Raw genomic sequence first — 13,837 nt, 5'->3', positions numbered from 1 at the left:
GACACGTGAGTGGGCGGGACGGCCCCTGCTCCCCACAACACCACACTCTGAGGGTGCTTGCTCTGGCTCCCCCTCCGCCTTCCAGGAGTGAGCAGAGCCCCTCAGTGAAGGCAGGTCACCCCCGAGTGAGAGAGCCTGACGCTCACTGCCGGCTCCGGACACGCTCCACAGCAGCGCCTAAGGGCACCTGATCCAGGACTGGGCCAGGCAGGCCCCGGGCAGCCAGACACTTTCCTGCGGCTGGCCCTGTGGCTTGTGGACGCCACTGGTAAGCAGGGTGTTCACATTCTGGGTGCCGACTTTGTGCCTATGATGGTCCTGTGTAACTACTGACAGCACAAGCTTTCACTCCCAAAAGCATCTTAATTTGCAGGGGAGAGCTGTGGTTGGCCTACCCTCAGGAGACCTCCCAGCCCCTCCCTCAAAGCCTCTCTCAGGTTTTATTACTTGGAACTCAGGAGTTTGGTTTTCTGTTCCAGACCACAGAAACTTAGAGTATTTGGGAGTGTCTGTATATTCTGGGAGGGAGGCAAGCCAGGGACAGTAAAAATTATAAAACTCAGCCTCTTCCCCTTTTTGCTATGGCTTCTAGGAACCTCAGAATCATATGTTGTGATCTAATTATACCAATTACTCTACCTTTGATTATTGATAACATGACTTTCTGGTTTTTTTTCTCTGTTTTTTAAAAAATCTCTCTTAAATTTCATCTGCCTTGCATACAGGTATCTTTATTGAAGACTGCCTTAAATCCTATAGGAGGAGGGGGGCTAGGAGGAAATGAGTGTGAAAAATACTGAGATGTTCCAGATATAACTTTGAAACTGTTAAAAAAAAAAACAAACTCACTTCACCATTCCAGTGTTTGCAATAATGTGCCACTGAGTGGGGACCCCCCTAAACTCCATGACCCCCCAGCTGATTCAACTTCCTTCACCCAGAATGGTCACTGGGAGCCAGAAGCATCTGGCCCTGTCTCCAGACTCCTGTGCCCTGTCTAACATTTGCTCCTTTGGACTCACGTCTCCCACCCACTGATGACCCTTCCCGGCCCCGCCAGGCACCTCCTCCAGCCTCAGCCTCCACTCAGCAGAGCTGCTGCATGATTAGGGGGCAAAGCTCTTCGCGTTATAAAACGTAGTCCTGGGTTTACTCTCAACGCTGCTCTCTGGAAGGATCGCCTCTCCAGAAAGTCAAGAATGTCAAGTGCTTACTGACTGAATGCAGAACTTCCGGACGGTGTAGTCCACCAGAACCACGCAGTCCTCCACGCACACGCGGATGTTTCCGTAGGCCCAGCAGCCCTGGTCCGGCCAGTACTGATAGCACTTCTCCTACGTGGAACAAGCGAACAGGAACGTCAGGTCTGTGGGGGCCTTTGATCAACTCGTCACCCCGACCCTGGCCACTGACACAAGGCCTCACACACACCAGGCTCGAGGGAAACTGTCCTCCAAGCTGGGACGTGTGTTTCCATCTCATCAGTGGGCAAACAGAGACCACGCAGTGGTTAAGGGTCTCACTGAGACCAGAATCGGGCTGTTCGTGATTTCGACAACAAGCCTGTCTTGCTGACTCATCGATTCATTAAACTCACATCTTGATTGAACCATGTGTCTGAGCAGCTCCCTTCAGACCCCGGAACTTGAGCAGAAGTGGCCCCACCTGGGGCGGGGCTGCACCAAGCCCTACAGGAGCGTGTGCACCCCAAACACTGCCCACTGGATGCAGAGGGGAGCTTCTTCCTGCTCGGCGCTAAGGACAGACTTAATCTGCATCACGCCCATCCCCCACGTAGGGGTACTGAGCTTGTGGTCCACTGGGCGCTCCTGGCTCATCTCCAACCAGGAAGAGGCCGATGCAGGAATCTGCAGAGCTGGGACTGTGGTCACAGGCTGTTTCTCTGCCTTCCTTCCCCCAGAACTACAAATGGCATAAACACAAGAGGGTGGGGTCAGGGCGCCCCCAGCCCCTGACCCCAGGCCATCCTCCTACAAAGAGGACAGGAGGATGCACCTAAGGGGGAGACACCTGCTCTACAGCCACAGGAGAGGCCCTGGGGGTCAGCAAGCCATCCACACACCAGGCGGTTTTCCGTGGAAAATGCCAGAGAGCACAGCTAAGGGGTTAAGTCACGAGGATTAATCATCTTATAAACCAAGAGGCAGCTGGTATTCACCAGAGCTCAGAGCTTGTGTGATGAACCCACGGGACAACTTCCCCTCCCACAGCCTGGCCCTGGGCATCTCTGGAGGGACCTCGAGGAGAAGCCAATCCCTGAAGGTCCAGGTTTGGGCCAGGATTGGCCTCCAGGGGACCCTCCTGAGATTCTCACCTCGAGACTCTCACTCGGGGGCCCAAGGGCTGTTTCTCAGGCCCCTATAGGGCTCAGTGTGTGTGATGGTTTCACAGCCTCGGCCTCCCGTCTACACAGTGGACGCCGTCCCCTCCCTGCCGTCAGATCATGAGATGCCAGAGCAGCTGCATTTCACAACATTGAACCAGGATGTCGAAGCCAGGGAGACCACAACAGAAGTGTAAGCAATGAAGAAAAAGGGAACTCTATTGAGAAATGATTTCATCTGAAACAGTGAAAATCAACATACAGAAGCCAGCCAGCTCTGAGTCACAGAAATGGAAAAATCCAGTAGGAGGCTTCAAAGAGCCGTGAGAAACCGTCAAGTAACATAGCAACGGAATGACGGACGGGAGACAGGGTGCTCTGCGCCTGGCTGCCTCCGCACCGGTCCCATGTTCCGTGTTGGTAAACAGGCCCCCAGAAGCCTGGGCCCAGAGGGCAGCTGGTCCAGGGGAGGCGAGGCTCCAGGCCAGCCCCCTCTCCCAGGGTGGGCCTGCAGAGCATCCGCGCAGAGCGCGGGGGCAGCAGCCTCGCCCCCACAACCAGGGAAGGGTCCCCGCCTGGAAACCCCCTGCCTCCTGCCACTGTTTCCGGTGAGAGAGGGCGGCGGGGGCAGGATTCACACGGATGGGTGGCCCTCCCAGCCCTGCCCCAACTCCCTCGAAAACAAGAAAACCCCTCACCTCTCCCTGACCAGAAGCGGCGGTTGGAGCCTCTTCCTGTGCTTTTCTGCGCGGAACAAATTGGAGGTGGGGGAACGGGGGGCACTTTGCAGCTGCTCTGCCCGCTGGCTGCCTCCCCCGCACACCCCAGCTGAGCTCCCCATGGCCGTCACTGCCACCTCAAAGGGCAGCCCATCCCCGAGCCCTGAGCCCTGAGCCGAGCTGCCTGGGCTTCGCTGGGAGCCCCGTGGCGGTCAGAGAGGACAGAGGGCAGAGGTGGGGTCAGGCGCCTTCCGCCCACGCTGCTGGCCACCACCCCTGTTCTGGCCCCCAAGCTAGAACCCGCGGGAAGAACCATTCCCTGCCACCAGCAGGCCTCCCTCCAGCTCCCAATTCCCCTTTCATTCTGGAGAGTGAGCTCACTTCCTAAAGCACAGACCCCTGCTCACAGCTGAGAACCCCCAAGGCCCCCTCTGCCCACCGGCTCTCCCTGCCATCTGAGCCCCGAGCCCTGGTTCCTTGATGCCTTTCTAGCTGTCCTGTCCCCAGGCGCGGGCACCCTGGCTCCGGGGCCGGCAGACTGCTCCCAGCCTCGCGCACGTCTCCCTGACCCACTGCTTCTCTCCAGGTGCATCTGGTAACCCTGGCACCAGCTGGCACCACCATCAGCCCCTAATCGTGCACTCCTGCCCCGGCCCGGGCCCCGGCCCCTGCTCCACACCTCCAGAGCCACGGTCACGCTGTGTCCTGCTTTACTCCACAGGGGTCTGTGTCCCTCAGCTAGAAAGCGAATGACTCCGGGCATGGAAAGGCTGTGCACCCCAAGTGGAGCCCAGTGCTGGCGCACACCAAGCTCTGCCCTGGCCTTGTCCTCGGTGTGGCTGTCCCTCCAGGACCACCCCTGTCCCTGTTACTCTCCATTACATGTTATGTCACCTCCCGACAGAATCCACATTGATTTGCTTTGTGTTTGGCACCAGCCTCTCACAGTGGGTGGAAATGGCTTGAGGGGTTTGCCTGCTGCCTCCCTGGGAGTCCTGGGTGGGCGGGGGACAGATGCTAACAGTCCTTGCCACAGAGAGGAAATGAGCCAGTTTAACTTTTATTCTTCAGAGAGATTTCAAGTTCTTATAACGCACATGCATTACTCTTTGAATTAGAAGTGGCTGATTAAACCCACTGAAGTGACAAGCGAATAGTACTTTAAGATGCCTTGTTTTTCAAATGCATTTTGCTGGTCTGTGTAGGAGGCAGGAAATCTTTTTTTTTTTTAATAGTCTGCGGCCCAACGCATTATATGCCCAAGACACTAAAAATCTATATATCAAAATCCATCGCTCCCCCCGTGGAGGAAGGGCTGTTGGGCCAACCGGGGACGACCCTCGGCTGAAAAAAAGGAAGTTCTGGCAGCAGTTTTGTATCCTTGTCTAGGACGGTGGGATACTTGGAACACAGAGAGTTTATGTCAAAATAGAAGTGCCTGCGCTGCCGGGTGCATTCTGTCTCCTGCAGCGACAAGAAAGTGCAGAAGCGGAGAGGAAGCGGTAACCCCCCACCCAGCCGCACAGCGGCGGCCGAGCCGGAAGAGTCAGAGGCCAGCGGGGCTCACCTCTTTTCTTTCTTTCAGGTTCGTCAACATGACGATGGTCGCAGACTTCTGTTCCCAGATCATTCTCCAGAAGTCGTTGACTGTCTCCTGTTTAGGGCCTGTGAGGAGAGGACGGTCCCCAGGTCAGACAGAGAGGTCGCTGCAAGCCCCTGGCCCGTCACCCTGGCCCCCAGGGGACACCTGCTCCCGCCTTCCCTGAGGACGGAGATGAGGGGCCCGCTGGTCCATTTCATGCCCCACAGAACCCCGAGCGGGTGGCCAGCCTCCCCTGCCGTCCTGCCACTCTCCCCAGGGGCCCGCTGGGGCTGAGAGCCTCAGGAGCTAAGGAACTGGACCCAGTTGGGTGATTATCTTCACGGCAATAAAGGGTATGCAGACAGGAGTTGGGTCTCCAGCTGCCTGTCAACGTGGTTTGTATCCACTAAGGGGATTGTCAAAGTTTCGAATATGACTCCCCCCCCACCAAGAACACTGAATCAAAGTGTGTGTGCGTGTGTGTGTGAGAGAGAGAAAGGGAGAGACAGACTGACTGACTGCAGGCTGACAGACCCGCTTGTCCCGTCTAATCGCTTTCCTTTGCAAACATCTCTCCCAGCTGCCCTCGCTGCTAGTGATGCTGTCCAGGGAGATGTGGGCTGAAGTCCCTAGGGCGGGGGTGAAAAGACAAAGTGTCTCTGGAAGAAAATTCTCTGCTCTGTGCCCTCTTTCCTGCCTGAAAAAGGACACAATGTCTGGAGGTGCAGCAGCCATTCTGTGATCCTGAGGATGACAGATGCTAAGGAGGGGGAAGCAGGAATAAAAGAGGTCCCTTGAGCTGCTGCTCCAGCCCCCAGTTGCTTCTCCCTGGATACTTGCTTACAAGAAAGAAAAAGACACTTCTATTGGTGCCAGCTAGTGTTTTCTGACGATGCTAAGAGCCAGGCATTCTCCGGAGGTTCTCTGGGTGTATGCGTATCTCCCTGTTCTTTAGGGAATCTGCATTTTATACAAGCTCTCCAGGTGATTTTGATCTGTACTGAACTTGGGTACCCACTGTGCTGAAGATTCTTGCCTAGGAGTGAGGACATCCAGGGAACCTAGTTTTAGCTCCACTGATATATCCAACTGCACCAGCACAGCTCCTGGGGACGACAGCCCCTGGGTGACTGCTGGTGCGCTGGACTGAAAGCACTGCAAGACACAAAGAGCCTCATGCCCAAGGCCGAAGGGCGCGCTTTCACGGCTAAAGCACCCTTGTGGTTATGGCCTTGATCTGAAAAGCTACTCACTCCCCTCCCTGCTGCCCCTACGCACAACGGGGAGCCACACAGAGCTCAGCAGCTGGGAGACAGTCAAGGCTTTCTAATCAAGTATCAACACGCTGCAATGGCAGCCAGCAGACCACTGGGATTTGGGTTTAAATCTCGCAGCCGTGGAAACAGACAGGGTGTCTGTCTGTCTGTCTGTCTGTCTGTGTGGTGGCACCTCTAACATGCCTGTCACATGACAGAAGCCCTCGCACACTCCACGTCTGTCTGCGCCGCCCGCAGTGGGGGAGCCCGTGGCTCGGAGACCCCACCTCTTCTGCTCTGGAAGGCCTGCTCACCACCCCACAGGACTCTGCTTCCCAAGCCCTGCTGCGCAAAGAGCCCCGGGAAAGCTGGCTGAAGGGCAGGTTCAGGTCCAGCAACAGGTCTGGGGTGGGGCTGGCGCTGCTGCATCTCTGTGCAGCCCCGGGGATGTGACGCTCCTGGACAGTGGAGCAGCCGCGCTGAGTCCCAAGGCCGGGTGAGATGCGTGACACCTTTGAACCCGTGTGCTCCGGGAATGGACGGGCTCCACCCAGGTTACATAAACGCAGCAGGCAGTCCCCACACAGCCCGACAGAGAGCCGAGGTAAATCCTCCGACTGCTGGTATCAGATAAGAAGCAACAGCGACCCACGTCATTTTGTCAAAACCACATTCAGAAAATAACTCAAGGAAAAGCTTACCTTGAGCTGCTATGAACTTATTCTTCTCCTTATAACCCTAGAATCATAAACGCAGATATTTCAGAATTATCGTTGTGGAAGGACTGGGTTAGTGCTGTTGGGAAAGCACCACGTGTTCATCACGGAGAATTTGGAAAACAGAACAGTAAGAGGAAAATTCCCCAGCAATTTCAGAAATAACATGCTCTCTTTGTATAACCCCCTCTAGTCTTTTATTTTCTGTGACACACACAGAAGCAGACGCAGGACATTCGTATTTTTTTAATTGGTTAATAGGTACACGTTGTCTTATACTGCATTTTTATAATAATTGTTTATTTATATTAGATCACCTTTTACGGTTCAATTAAAATGGATTCTTAATAATCCATTGCATATGATTTTGCTACAACTTATTTAACTGGCTCCCGCTGTGTGGTTCTGTCAGCACTATAAATAATGCTGTGAGGAACATCCTTTGTGCTTATCTGCTTCTTGAGAACGAATCCCTGACGCAGGTGCTAATTCAAAATTCCAGGCACTTTCATGCTCTCTGTCCTGCAGCCAGAATGGCCAGCGTGGCCAGCGTGGCCAATGTGCCCATCAAAGTTGTGACAATTTCATCCTCGGCCCCAGAAATGAAAGTGCCCATCGGTCATGATTCACACGTAGCCCCCAGGCGTGAGCGTCATGCTGAAGGGGGTGCAGGGGGCATGCACTTACATCTATATATGAAGCATTGATGTAGTCTGAATACGGGGTTCCATCCACTTGGCTTAAAATCACCCTGGAATGATCATCTGCAAAAAACCAACCCACCAACCCGTGACGTTAGGTCAAGAGATTCACATCTACTGTAGGAAACACCACAGAGGACGCAACCAGAGGGTCCACGGGGGTCACGGGACAGAAGACGTTCTTCCTAAACATCCCCGCGAGACCCTCGGTGTCATTAGTGCAGGAGAGCGTCTGTTCTATCGAGCCTGGAATCTCAGCACTGGGGACAGTCGAGGCCCCAAAGAGCTGCCCAGGGCAGCCGTACAGGCTGCGAGGGGAGACAGGGGAGAATGTCGGTGTCCAAGAGTGAAGCCTGCCGGCTCCTCACGCAGACACAGGAGGGCAGGGGCTGCGGGACCCCTACTGTGTGAGGACCTTGTTCTCTGAGCCCCCAGATCGGGCCCTGATGTTGACAAGTGTGGGTGCATGCAGGAGCACTTCTGGGGTCCACTGTCCCAGGCCTTCCGGGGAGAGCACTGCTAACCCCCTGGACCAGAAGATCTGAGGGAGGCTCTGGGGTTTGGGACGGCAGACCCCGGCCCTCGTGCTCAGGGCGCCCCGGGGCAGGGAGCGGGGCCACACTCACAGGGCCCGCCGGACGCCGGCACTGCCTGCAAGGTCCTGGCCTGCGCTAGCGGCGGTCCCCCGGGGCGCGGGCTGAGCAGGGGTGCTGGGTGCGTGAGCGTGTGTGTGTATTCATGTGTGCGTGTTTGTGGCGTGTGTATTTATGTGTGTGTGGTGTGTGTGCTTGGGGTGTGTGTCTGCGGTGTGTGTGTATGTACACACACACACCAGGGAGGTTTCAGCCAGGGCCCCACAGGACTGACTGCCCTGGGCCCGCACCACTTCTGCCTTCAGGTCCCCTTTCTCCATAACAAAAATGTAAACATTCCACTTCGCGACTGCAGCAGCGGTTAGCAGTGGTAAGTGTGAGCCAGGCTGGATTAGGTGTGTACTTTCTTTTGATTCTAAAAGAAATGAGATGATTTCAGGTGTGTGAGCAGCCGGCCGCCCAGGAGCAGAACATACAGGATGCTGACCCCGCCCAGGGCCCGGAGCAGAGCTGCCGGGGGCTGTTACTCTGCGCTGGGCACAGAGCTTGTTACATGGGCGTACTTTGTAGTACTTACTACATTAACTAATGAACAGTTCCATGTCCTTGTCCCTGCTCTGTCCCCTTCTAGGCCCCAAAGGACTGAAGCTAACAGAGGCGGGTGAGTTTGTGGCGTGGATCTGGGGCAGAGCCCCTGTATCATGAAAGGCAGCTGGGCTGGCCGCGAGCTGGGGGCCTCAGACACCTGCTGCCTGGACATCGTACCACTGCTGCTCGCAGAGGACAGGCCAGTGTGGCTCTCAGGGGCGGTCACAGCCCACACGGGGCACTCAAGGTGTCAAATCCCAAACTCACAGCCAGCAGGAACTTGACCTTGAGACGCTCCTGCTCAGGGGCTGACAACCAGGAGGCAGAAACAAGTATGAAGCTGGCTGAACAAGTATAAAGCTCATTGAACATAATTTGCAACAATTTACACTTCTGAGGACAGCTATAGAAAACAGAGGGTAAAAAATAGCATTCTGGTTAGATTCAGAATCTTGCAGCTCTAAGAGCCTCCTGTCTTTTCATTCTAAAAAGTCACACTTCTCTTTCAAAACATTAATTCCTAAAATTATCATCTATTGGCGTTTTTCCAGAAAAAAATGGTGCTCTCTTGCCACTGGCCACGGAGCCCTTCCAGAATCCAGCCTTTTCACACACCAGACATCTTGATCTCCGTCCTCAGTCCCTGGAGCCACATACAGGACTGGACTCCGAGCCCCGGGGCATCTTGTCAGTCTGATAAATTCACAGCCACTCTCTGCTTGTGGAAGGTGGGGAGGGGCAGGGAAGGTGCACAGGGCTGTGCAACTCGGGCCCCCACCCTCTTCCTGCCTGCTGACCCTAACTCCACCTTGAGTACGAGCAGGGTCCTTCAGCCCTGGGGAGAAGAGGGGGTGCAGGCCTAGGGGCGCCCTGCACAACATCCCCGTGACCCAGTCCACTCCTGTCCTAGGCCCACAGCTGCCCTGGGGGCATCTCCGACCAACTGCTCAATTTAATCAGATACGCTTCTCCCATGTCTTACTGATGCCAAATGCCAGGTGCCACCCAGCTTGCCATCTCCGGGGCACATCCCAAGTGTCTCTCTGCCACCACTCTGTAAACTCATTCTCCTGCCACTGTGAAATGTTCACCCCCTGGCAGAGTCCCCTGGCCCTTGGTGACCGCCAGCACCCTCAGTGTCCTCAGTGTGGCACTGCTGGGCCAGGAGGGGCTGGAGTGGAACCTACACTTTTTTATTTGCAGGAACAGCCAACTCACTTCCCTAGTACCAGCTAGAGGACACGGCTCAGAGAGGATATGCAAGACGCAGTCCCTGTCCTTTCCTGTTGGTGACCCTCAGGGGAGGTGCTGCCCCACCCCAGGCCACCCCATCTGGGAACAGGGGCAGGTACCTGGCCACTAACTCTGCTCCATTAAGCTCCGCTCTTAATTAACAATGTAAATGTTACCTTTAAAAGATAAAAGGTTCAGTGATTAGGGAGAGAAATGCAGGCCAGGAACCTAGGAAGGGGCTTGGCACTGAGCACCACACAGACATTCTGCTGTCATTGCTGAAATTAATTAATTAATCTAATTAATTAAACTAATACTAGACACCAACTTCCAAATACCCTGACTGTTACTCGCCACAAATTATTCCCCAGGTCCCAGATGTCCTGCACGGTTTCCCTTTCCTTTGAGCTGTTCAAGCCACGTGACGGGCTCCCCCCCCCCCCGCCCCCGTCTCTGATAATCTGCACCCAGTCGAGCAGCAAGTCCTCTCAACGTGATCTCTGCAGTGTGTCCAGAACCTGAGCCTGGACAGAGCCCCCCCCACCCCCAGCCTGGCTGCAGGACTGCAGTAGCCTCCTGGCCTGTCCAACAACAGATGCGCTGGATGGAAGATTGTTTGGTGAGCTTTGAAAAAAAACTAACAAAACCTCCAAAAAAATCAACAAAAAACCCCCCACATACATCCTCTGCACACAAAATGGGAATAAACTGCTTCTATCAAGTGCTGAAAATCCAGAGACCACACAGCAGGCAGACCACAGCATCCCTTCACTGCAGAGCACATGAACGCAATTCTAATCCTAAAAATGCAACCAAGAGCCAGCCGCTGAGGCCACGGCACAGGCCAGCGGCCTCGATCCCATGGAGGTCCTGCCTGAGCAGGGAGGTTCCCTGGACCGGGGAGGCCTTGGCTTGGGGTTCAGACATGAACTCACCGGAGTCTCCGAGGCTGCCCTTCTGTTAGCCTGACGGCAAAGCTGATAGGAGGGTCCAGGCTGGATGAAGGATGCCCCTCCTCCGGCCAGCTTTCACGAGGACAGCTCGAGACTCTAGGGGTTTGTCTTGGTTCCGAGGCTCCCAAGGCACAGCCCATCCCGTGATGCCCCTAAACCGATGCGTCTGCTCCCTTGCCCTGCAGCCTCCTGGAGCCAACACCCCCCAGCCCATGGCCACCTTTAGTGGGGTGGTTAAGATGGGGTTGCATCTAAGCCTTCCCACAAAGCTGTCAGAGCCCAATGGCCTTCTTATCCTGTCACTTCTGTCCTGGGTACAGGAGACTAGTTGCTGGTGGCCAAGAACACCACGTTCGAGAAGGGGAGATGCCCGGGGCCACCAGGTGCCCGAGGCTGGGGCTCAAGATTGGGTCCAGTGGGAGGTGGCCTCCCTCCTGGCCCCTGCGCAGCCCAGGTCTCAATGGTGAACACAAGCTTAGCAGCCAGGCCCCCAAACAACACAGGGTTCACGGCCCCAGCCAGGAGACACACACTCAGACTCCCAGGTGCGGGGCTGAGCGCTGCTCTGACACGGGCCCTGTTCTCCCAGCACCTGAGCGTCTGCTGGGGGACAGGCACGGCCACCAGGAGCTGCAAGGCAAGGCCGAGTTTTGTCCAAATGCCATCGATCATGCCAAAAAAAAAAAGGAAAGTCTTACTGGGAAGAATGTTGGGATATCTGTTTTTCTCTCTGTTCTCTTCTTTATTGGCCAGTTCAAAAGCTCCTTGTACGTGTCCAGACGGCAAGGACTAGGAGAAAACGCAGAGCCAGCAGTAAACGTGAGGACTCCCACAGCGCGCTTCCCTCCGCCCCACTGCCGAGCGCGGGGCTCGGACCCCGGACCTCTGCGCAGACCGCCCCCAGGGCGCCGCCCGCCTCCCTCCCGCTGCCCGTGGACGCTCGGCCAGCGCCGGACAGAGACGCGAAGGAGGCACAGGCCCACGTTCCCCTAAGCGCCCCGTCTAGTAGGGCCAGTGGAGGTGTGGACAGAACGATGACCCCTGAGGTGGACCCAGAACTGCGCTAAGGCAGGGACTGGCCTGTGCGCTGCCACCAAATCCTCGGGACCCACAGGTCCTGGTCCAAAGCAGGCACTGCACGCGCGCGAGTGGCCCGGCCACGGCAGAGCTCTGCGTCAGGGGACCGAGGGGCTGAAGGACGAGGAGACTGGTGGGTAAGGGCCTTCCTAGAGCCCCGACCCACTGAAGACTCAGTGTGCTCTGTGGATCGGCGGGGGTTTCCTGAGAACGCGGGTCCCAGGCCCGCCCCACGTCAGCGCAGCACTTACCCGGACCCCCAGGGCACCTGCACGCGTGCCAAGGTTGAACGCGCCACCCTAATGCTCCTTCATCTCAGAGGAGGAAACAGCCGAGCGGCTCAGCTGAGCCCCCAGAACTGATGTTTGGTGTAGCGGGCGTGAGCCTAGTCTCCCGACTTCGAGCTCTTTCCACCACTCGGGGCCCCTTGGTTCTTGCAGGCTCCAACCACCCTCCTGCACTTGCTCGCTGCCAGGACCCCCTCCACACTCAGGTGGGCTCCGGGAGGTACATAGTGGGAAAGAGCCTTTCGAACCCCCAAATTACGTCTTTCCACATTCAACCTGACTGTTGGCTGAACCAGGGGCCACTGGAACTCGAGTAATTAGTATTAATGTTTATCAAGTGTTTACAATGTCCCAGGCACTGTGGGACCAGCCTTCACAGCTCACCTACCATTAATCGACATTACGAGCATCACCCTTGTTCTGCAGATGAGGAAGCAGAGCCCCAAGGTGGCTGCAGAATTGTCGAGTCACCTGGCCAGCAAGCGGCAGACACTGAATGGGGCCTGCAGCCTGCTGGCGTGGAACTGGCACCTGGGCCGTCAGGAAGGCACTCTCTTTTTTAAAGGTGGGGATAAGCCAGGGCTTCCGTGTGTCCTGCTGTGTGTGCCCCGGGGACTGGGGAAGGCCTCCCGGCTAAGCCTGGGATCAAAGCCGAGGCCCTGAGCAGGTCTGCAGCCCAAGGGTACCAGGCCTCCCTCTCCTAGGTCAGGAGTTCCTCCACCACAGACTCAGCTCCTGCCATCCGGTGTCCTCTTTCCGCACCAAACCTGATGGCCCCAGGCAGAGGCCCGGCCAGGCCCGGGCAAGGCTGGTGCGCAGTTCCCCGCCAGACCAGACCTCCTCCACTGGGAGCTCGAGGCTCGGCATCAGAGATGTTTTAACAGTGACCTCCCTGACCTAACCTCAGTGTGAAATTTGTGGCAACATCCTAGAACCTTCTCTTTTTCTACACCGAAAAGCTTTTTTGACCCCAGCCCTGAAAATAAAAACGTGGCATGATACCATAATGGGAGATGCGTGATGTTAGACATTTGTTAAAACCCACAGAACGGGCAGCCCGAACCCGGACCTCAATTTGTACTAATGAGTCAATACTGGTACATCAGTTGTGACAGGTGTAACACACTCGAGCAGGATGTTAACAACCCGGGAAACTGTGCAGGGAGAGCTGGGGTATGTGGGAATTTGGTACTTTCTGTACAATTTTTCTAGAGACCAAAATCTGCTCTAAAAGCTCTATTAAAATTAATAAAATAATAAATTAAAAAAAAAAACTTGAGAAGCCTCCCTCTTCCTGAGAAGGCGCGGTGGCTGCAGTGCTGGGGGTGAGGGAGCAGCTGGAGGGGTCAGAGTCGGGGGGACGGACCTGGCTCTGACACCCGCAGCTGCGTGGCCCTGGCACCAGCCTGAGCACCAGAACACGGAGAAGGGGTGGCGCTCCCTGGCTCCATGGGCAGCACAGAGGGTCACACGGGGTGACGGGCAAAGTGCTCTGTGCCCTGAACTTCTATCTCGTTTCCAAGTGCACAGAACGACCACCCACAGAGCCAGCCAGCACTTTCTCCTGCTTCAGTTACTGAGGGCTCGCATCCTGGGACGCTCTGATGGCCCAGGACAAATAAGAGAGCACGTAGGAGGGCTCAGCGAAAGCCGGGTGACCCCTGCAGGGCCTCGAGTGAGCCGTGCGTGTAGTAATGGGTCAGTAAATGCCTTGTGATTGACGGTCCCCTTACGTAAATTGGCCGAAAAGGATTGGTTTGTTTCAGGTGAGATTTCATTTCAATAAAA

The 13,837-nt window shown here is 55.9% G+C and overlaps 1 protein-coding gene across 8 annotated transcripts in view; it reads right to left on the bottom strand.

Moving 5' to 3' along the window:
- PTPRE (protein tyrosine phosphatase receptor type E) overlaps nt 1–13,837 on the bottom strand; it is a 149,200-nt gene that overhangs the window by 17,212 nt on the left and 118,151 nt on the right. For all 8 annotated transcript variants that reach the window (XM_072972110.1, XM_072972111.1, XM_072972113.1 and 5 more), the window contains 5 exons: nt 11,384–11,474; nt 7,305–7,381; nt 6,603–6,639; nt 4,631–4,728; nt 1,215–1,334 (listed from right to left, as the gene is read on the bottom strand). In XM_072972110.1, coding sequence (XP_072828211.1) covers nt 1,215–1,334; nt 4,631–4,728; nt 6,603–6,639; nt 7,305–7,381; nt 11,384–11,474 — 423 coding nt within the window. The remainder of the gene's footprint in view (nt 1–1,214; nt 1,335–4,630; nt 4,729–6,602; nt 6,640–7,304; nt 7,382–11,383; nt 11,475–13,837) is intronic.

This window comes from Vicugna pacos, chromosome 11 (genome assembly GCF_048564905.1).
Source record: "Vicugna pacos chromosome 11, VicPac4, whole genome shotgun sequence".
NCBI lineage: Eukaryota > Metazoa > Chordata > Mammalia > Artiodactyla > Camelidae > Vicugna > Vicugna pacos.
Note: the sequence above shows the minus strand (reverse complement) of the source record. Positions and strands in the feature narration are given on the sequence as shown.